This window comes from Anopheles marshallii, chromosome 2 (assembly GCF_943734725.1).
Source record: "Anopheles marshallii chromosome 2, idAnoMarsDA_429_01, whole genome shotgun sequence".
Taxonomy (NCBI): Eukaryota; Metazoa; Arthropoda; class Insecta; order Diptera; family Culicidae; genus Anopheles; species Anopheles marshallii.
Genome location: NC_071326.1, coordinates 66,780,840 through 66,788,356, shown reverse-complemented (window position 1 = coordinate 66,788,356; position 7,517 = coordinate 66,780,840). Strand labels below are relative to the sequence as shown.

General features: G+C 42.2%; 1 protein-coding gene across 1 annotated transcript; it reads right to left on the bottom strand.

Annotated features, from left to right (window-relative positions):
- Window positions 1–4,201: 4,201 nt before the first annotated feature.
- LOC128707746 (transmembrane protein 198) lies at window positions 4,202–6,796 on the bottom strand. The gene is made up of 7 exons (XM_053802705.1): window positions 6,680–6,796; window positions 6,467–6,575; window positions 5,762–5,875; window positions 5,541–5,689; window positions 5,302–5,466; window positions 4,960–5,232; window positions 4,202–4,375 (listed from the first exon to the last, which is right to left on the bottom strand). Exons 1-7 carry the CDS (start codon window positions 6,794–6,796, stop codon window positions 4,202–4,204), a joined length of 1,101 nt encoding a protein of 366 aa, XP_053658680.1.
- Window positions 6,797–7,517: the final 721 nt, after the last annotated feature.

Below are 7,517 nucleotides of genomic sequence, written 5' to 3'. Positions count from 1 at the left end.
GCCCGTGACACGAACATAAACACGCCGTCGTCCGCAGCGAGATGGGACGCGAGTAACGCACTGTTCGCCTCTTGACGATTCAAATTTGTTTAACGCACTAAACGCAACACAGCGCAGCAGATGAGCGCAAGCTGGCTGATGAAGAAGCGTGTAAACGATTGCGTTTTGCATTGCCTACTATGGCAAGTTTCCGTGCACTTGCTTGCGTTTGTCGGTATATTAAATCTTTTTGTAGATTTTTCTACTTCCTTTTCAAAAATAAAAATTATGTTATATGTTATTAAGAGTTTTAAGTTATATTTTTAAGAAGAATTTATAATATTAGAAATATTTTTGTATTAAAGATTGTCCATTCAGTTTAGCTCTAATTACCTTCATTTACTGCAAAACATAATTCAGTTTTACGAGTGTAAATAATTGAAAGCATATATTACAAAATTATCAAAAACACGTCAAAATCGTCTTTCGTTTACATGCGCCTTTAGCGCTCACACAAAAGAATATTTTTAGCCACGCCTGCTTTGCTTGTTGATCGTGTAGCGAAAATTTTGAAAACAGTCAAAAAACAGATTTTGTGTTTGGAGCAAGCAGTAAATTCTTAAAGCATGAGCACAGAATAATTCATATTGTTACATTTTCTGCACCAAAGCCCTTTAAATTCCACAACCTTACACAATACGAACGGACTTGTAATTGTGAAACACCGAGAGAAGCAACTTATTGGGATATAAAATAAACAGTTTTTAATAACAATTAGTATCTGCAGCTGCAGTTTAAAGAAATCGTTTAGCTAAAACTATTTAAGTGTATCTAAATAGCTATCAACAATAGGGAAATCAGTGGCGGAGTTCGCCACGCCTGAGAATGAACGCAATTTGATAATTTTTAAACTGAAATAATTTAAGTTGTTACAGGTTAATTTATGCGTTGCAAAACATTATTTACATATTTTATTTATGATTGAACGATGCTTATTGCTCGTACAAGTACAAGTAGATAAGTTTTTGATTAAATAACCGTATCCAATTTCTCAGTGCCATAAAAGTTATTAATTCCATTAGAGACCAGCAGTACACAGCGGACTCTGTACAGTGAGGCATGTTAAGCTATCATTAAATCAATCCTCTGCCGCTGTTTTTTTCCACCAGCTCTTTGAGCTCTTTTTGTGGGATTATAATACTAAAAAACTTATCTGAATCACATCGCTTGGTCTGACACGGAATCTTCGCCAAACAGTAATGGTGTCGAATGTACTTTAATGACAACAATGTTTCAAAATGTCTAAATCTGGAACGAATGAGATTTTTATCCTAAATGCCTACAGTAGAGGAAAAACTTGGAGAAAACTCATGTTTTTGTCCATCGAAACATGCATAGTGCGCGCGTGTGCATGGGTAAAAAAGTAGGAGGAGTCTGATTATCCTTTAAAAATGAATGCAAAGAAGAGAAAAAGAAGCAAACCAATTCATCCGGTTAGTTCATTTCAATGAACACAAATACGTATGGTCGTGTAACATTTGGTGGTAAGAGTGTAAATTTGTACTAAATAGTAGCAAATCATCAAATAAATCTATTCTTCTTCTTCTTCTTTATCGGCAAAACAACCTAAAGGAGTCCTGCCATTTCTGGCTTTCTTTGACTTTGTTTACACGTAGCTGGATAGTCAGTCCAACGTACGGGGGATTGGTTCGGATGGGATTTTGGAACGGTCCTGTCGTGTGAAATCCGGCGCCGCTACCAACACAACCGTCCAAAAAAATAAAAACTATAAATCAGTTCTATTCCAGTGATAAACAATAACAAGTAGAAGTAGATGACAATGAAGGCACTAAGAAGTGAATAATTGTGTTCAATTTTTGATTGCATTGCAGGTTTATGAATAAAATTCGGAAATAATTCTAAAAAAGAAGAAAAGGTATGAGAGAAATTTGACAGATAAAACAATACACTCACTCCCTGGTATTAGGATATTCAGAGCTATAACACAGCTAAACAAATGAAGGTAAATTGCCACCCTTTGTTAATTCCAAAATATGTTGTTTATATATTTGAGCTTCCATTATAAACCTATACACATCCATTAAGTAGCTAACCTTTTGCCTTCGGAACACTTCTTTCCGTTAGTGTGGCTCCTGTTCGTCCATTTCCTCGTTTCTACTGCGAAGCACAACCTCTCTGCATCTGCATTGGAACGTCGTTACAGCACCTGGTTTTTTGTTTTGCCATATCTCTCCAATCGTTGCGTTCCACAATTCGATAAAATCCTTTTTTCACTCTGCCTTTTCCATTCTACTAAACCCTCACAGTTCGCATTATTGTTTCACAGTTTCGTGTACCACCGCAGCCTGACGACGTACCTCCATTTAAATGTTCCACTAAGCGTCTATTACTCTTCTCCACTCAAATTTGCGCACGAATTTAGCTTGCCATCAATTTTACCATGTCAGCTTGCTGCATTTAGTTACTTTAAGAATTGTTTATCTGTAATAAACGAACAACACTGGCTTTAAGTGAATGGTTTCGATAGTGGCGCGAGCGCATACGAAACCACTCGATACGTGGCGATAAAAAGGTTAAAATCAAACCACAAAAAGAAGGAGAACAACAGTTAGTCACACTAGTCACTGGAACGATATAATGCGCGCGTAGTTACACATCGAACGAATAGCCCTACAACTGTACACGTGGGATTCCTTGTTTGCTCACCGTGCAACAACTTCGGTTTTGTTCACTTTAGAAGTTCCAAACTGAATTTAGATGCATCTCATCTCTTACGACCATGGTTGTTGACAACCCCTATTTAGCAATTGTGTTTCTGCATCATTTTACAATTCTGCTTTTTCCTTCATTCTGTTTCCGTTCTTTTTTTCCTTATTCTGTTTTGATAACCTAGTCTAGGTATGTATTATGTTTATTGCAACGAAAAATACATTTCACTAGCTTTTTCTTACATTTCTGATTCTTTTGGAGAGGGTGGAACCATTAGACGGTTCTGTTTCCTTGTTTTTTTTTTCTTGTTTCAATATCTCATTGCTTATGCTTTCATGCGCCTTCGCATCATGTTTAATCATTGTACAGCTTCGTTTCCATTTTATTCCTTTAACTTTGCGCTTATTTAACGATTAAGTTATTTCTGTTTTTAAATGCATGCTTTCTCGCCCGGCGTGCGATTTGTGCTTGTTTTGCTTCTTTCTTGTTTCTTTTAGATTAAGAGCGTTGAGTTTTGCATACTTTGCATGAGATTTACGATGTTTTATGTGTTATTTACCCTTTATAAGATTACTTTCGTGTAAACCATCCTCGGCACGCTCGCGTTTTCTAGCATTGCATCTTCTCCCTTTCTGCACTTTGGTTTCACGTTTTACTTTGCTCGTTTTATCTTTGTTTATAGTGTGAGTGTGTATTTTAGTCATTAGTTTCGCTATTACTGCTCAAAATCATGAATTAGATTCAATCTCGCGGAAGATAATCACTGACGCCCATCGTCTTCACCCTTACTTCAGTATAAATGTCGATTAAGGATTAAGGTTTTGTAAAACTTGTATTCACTATAGAGATATTCTCGCGCAACATTTCGTGTAGCCTATGTCCCTGTCTTGCTTGTGCAAATCTGGCTCTTTGAGTGCTAGCGTGCCCTTTCACGGATTTCCACTTGTAGTCGCTCTTCGAGCATCCACTTTACAACTGTTTTGTATTGTTCCCGCGTTGTTTTTCCTTCTTCATTTGTCACACTTCCCATCTACATATATTCCCTTCCATCCATCTACCCATCTCGGTAACCTCTTTTGCATCACTTTTTATCGATTTTGGAATCATCCAATTATGTGCACATTATTGCACACGCAACACATTCAATAAACAATCGTAAATCGCTTTCGACTCCTGCCCAACATCCTAAATGCTAATGGAACACCGTTAAAGTTTGGTTTTGCTCTTTGTCACGGGGTTTCAAAAAGATCCGTCCGACTGGTGGTAATTGCTTTCAACGTAAAAAAAAACACTTGTATTAATCTAAATCGTAAAACAGATGATTGAATCAGCGAGGATCAGTATCGCTGCCCGGTGGCATAGTGCGTGCCAATTCCCGATCGATCTCCTGGGCAATGCTGCGGCTCGAATACTGCCGGGAAAGACGCTCGCTGCGCCGATGCCCAACACCGCCCGACCGGTACTACTTACCCGACACGGACGACAGCTTCTGTCAACGTTTCTCGCAGCTCGAATCCATCTTATCGAAGTCGGAGTCGGGCAGGTTGGTCAGATGGGTGCGGTCACTGCGGGCTGTATTGCGATCGTTCGAACCTAGCTTCGTGGACACTTCCGACGGTGGACCGGAATCCGTGGTAACATGCTTCTGTAGGGCGGACACAAAATTCTGAAAGATAAAGCAAACAAAAAACGGACCACAAATGTGTGTCAGCAATGCGTGAGAGATCGTTGCCTAAACGACTAGGCAGGAAAGTAAAGATGCCTAACCATTTACAAGATGCTTCAGGCACTGGTGTATAATTGTTGAGTGACTAAACAAGCGTAATGATAGTGATTCTTAAGGCGTTGTTTTTGGAATGCTTCTTCCAAACGGGTGTGTAGTGTTTAACTATCTATTCTTCAGAACTCAATTAGAAAAAGTCTTTGATAACTGTACGGTCATTGCATTCCTTGCCGAATGCAATCCACGCGGCGACCTGCGCTGCTACATGTGCTCCACTTGTCAAAAGCATAAAGAAACGAATAAGTACGTAGCGGCAAATGGCGAAGCAAAGCATGCACACAAACCCATACCTTCCGCTCACGCTATATCTCATGGTCGATTTTCTTTTCTTTTATGATTCAAAGCTACTCCGTGCTTTAGAACAGCTTATCTAAGAATCTATGGGAAATGAAAACTTTGCCATAAATAAACACCCGAACACCGGGATCGGCACTAATCCGGTTCCCGAAATGGCACACTACGCTCACCTGCGAGATAATATCGCCCCGGGCAGTGCGAACCTGATACAGATAGCGATACTTGCGCTGGCGGGCCTCTTCCCGGGTTTCGCGCGATCTCGAACCCGACCGGCCCTTGTAGTGTCGCCTCCGGCGGTGATGTAGCTGACGCCGGTGGTCGATTTTCCAGGCGGTTACAAAGCTCTGCACCAGCACACCAAGCACGGACGAGATGGGCCAACAGCACAGGATCACACCGCCCCAGCACGGTGGGGGCGTTGGGTCTGGCTTCATGTTAAAGATCTGCAACCGGAAGGGAGGGATTTGCGGATGTCAAGTGTACCGATTTTCCGACCCGCGTTTACTGCTTACCCAGTCAAGCGTGTTCAGTCCGTGCATAAAGAAATCGATCGAGCAAAGTATCATGGCCGAACCGATAATGCTGGATGCAATGATGGACATAAACTTTGGACAGAACAGTGTCACAATGGCACAAATGATGGCTCCACCGACGACGGATACGAACAGCTCGTTTTCCTGGAACGGAAAAAAGGGATATTGCAGATTAATATCTTTTCGCTTGCTCGAATACGAAGTTGAACGTAACTTACACCAAATATGTAATGAGGTAACGTGGCTATGCAGGCGGCAATCGTGGCCCCGGCTACTAATGCACCAGCGGAAGCTCCTATCAGTGTGGATGAGATGGGATGTGTCGAACCGAGTACTGCACCGAATAGACCAGCAACAACGGCCAATGCTAAAATGGAAGAAGGACCCAGGAATCCCGTACAGCCGCATGGTACTGATAAATTCGTTCATTGACACTAACCTGGTGCCGCTAGGTTGCCAAATCCGGTTATGTTTTTGTTCTGCAACAGCACTATACAACCGGCACCGGCTGCTAAACCGGTGAGGAATCCTATCGCTCGTAGGCATCGATATCCTGAAAGGGTGTCAGATTTGAGAAACACGGAATGAATAAACTTAGTAAATCAGAAATATACTGAATCTTTCCAAAGGTCACCCTTATTCATTTAAGGATTAGTATCCCCAAAACGAAGCCTACTGGAATTACGTCTCAACTGGTAGTAACTCTTCTTTATCGGCACTGGCATTTCTGACTTTCTTTGACTTTGTTTACCGGCAGTTGAATAGTCATGTTCGGCGTACGGGAGATTGGTCCGGACTGGATTTTGATCCAATACTGCCGTGTGAAGACCGGAGCCGATACCAATATAACACCGAGCCGCACCAGATTGGTAGCACAATGCTACCAAAAAGTCTATTAGGCATAATAAATCTTTCCTAATCTCTATTCGTCACTATAAGTAGGCAATGCAACTCGGCGGTTGGACGAAATGCAGATGACGACACCTGAGGCTAACACGCAAATGTCACATCTTCAACCTTCTCAAGGACGCTCGTCAAAAAAAAGGGGGAAAAGATTCATCCGGTAACGCTCGAAGCGCACAACACATTCCAGCTCAAGGTAAACGAGGTCAAGTGGCTCATCTAAACATCCTTCTTTTCTTACCCAGCAAGGTGTAAACAATCCCGAACACCGCAATCGTCGTCCAGAGCAGTACGGATACGGTCGATGTCGTTGATGTAGTCGAGGTGCAAAGCGGATTTTCCATCGCATTCTGTTGATTGGAACGAATAAGGACACGGAAATAAAACAGCCGCACTGACACCAATATGCCATTTTATCAACAAACATGACAACGCACTCCACCGGAAGTCTTACCTGAATGAGGAAGGGCCAAACGATGGATTGTTCATATTTCGCATCTGATGCAGCGACACCGAGGGAATGGTTATTCCGCACGTGTGGCACCAAAATATCTTCGTGGCGGTAATGCATCTTCCTGCTGATCTAGTTGTGTGCCGTTGTCTTTACGCCAGCAACACCCCGTGGCACCTTCTGATACGTGGAAGAACGAAGAAAATGTAGCCTCTGATTGCCACTGTTTACCTGCGCTAGTCTAATGAGACACTTCCAGTCAACGACGCTCCGGGACAAGCTTTCTAGCTACACACTACCGGTTCTTAATTTGTCTATTTTTGGCTCATTTCGCAACTTCCCATTCCGTAGCTAATGGTACACACTGGGTGGACATCTAGACAAAGAACTCCATCTCGGTACTGTTTCCTTGTCAAACAGTGTCAATACGGCTGCATTTGCCTGCAGGACACTAGGGAAAATAGAACGCACAGCAAACTGGAAGCACACGGATGCTGACTTACGGAAGCGAACAAGTTGTGTGTTTATCTCTTATTCAATCCACTCTTACAAACACTCATGCACACACACGCACACATACACGGCTTAAAACACACTGCCGTTTCCCTGTTGCGAAGGGAAAACACAGTCCCAAGGACCCTCTTTCCGCGCGACACATTTATGTTTATTTTGACGGGAGCGCTGCCCTTTCTTTTTTCGGCGCGCTTTTTCGTCGCAAACGTCGGGTACGATGGTATGGGTGTGTTTTATGTACGTGTCCCACCACTGCGAGTATCCTGACAGTTGCGCCGTTGCGAAATCGATGAAAAAAGGTGGCTCCCACTTTTGATCGATTCTGCTT

Coding starts and splice junctions, on each gene's coding strand:
- LOC128707746 (XM_053802705.1), bottom strand. CDS start 6,796: ATGCATTACCGCCACGAAGATATTTTGGTGCCACACGTGCGGAATAAC. Junction 5,690..5,761: donor TGGCAACCTAGCGGCACCAG/GTTAGTGTCAAT, acceptor CTTCCATTTTAG/CATTGGCCGTTGTTGCTGGT. Junction 5,233..5,301: donor GACTGAACACGCTTGACTGG/GTAAGCAGTAAA, acceptor TTCCGGTTGCAG/ATCTTTAACATGAAGCCAGA.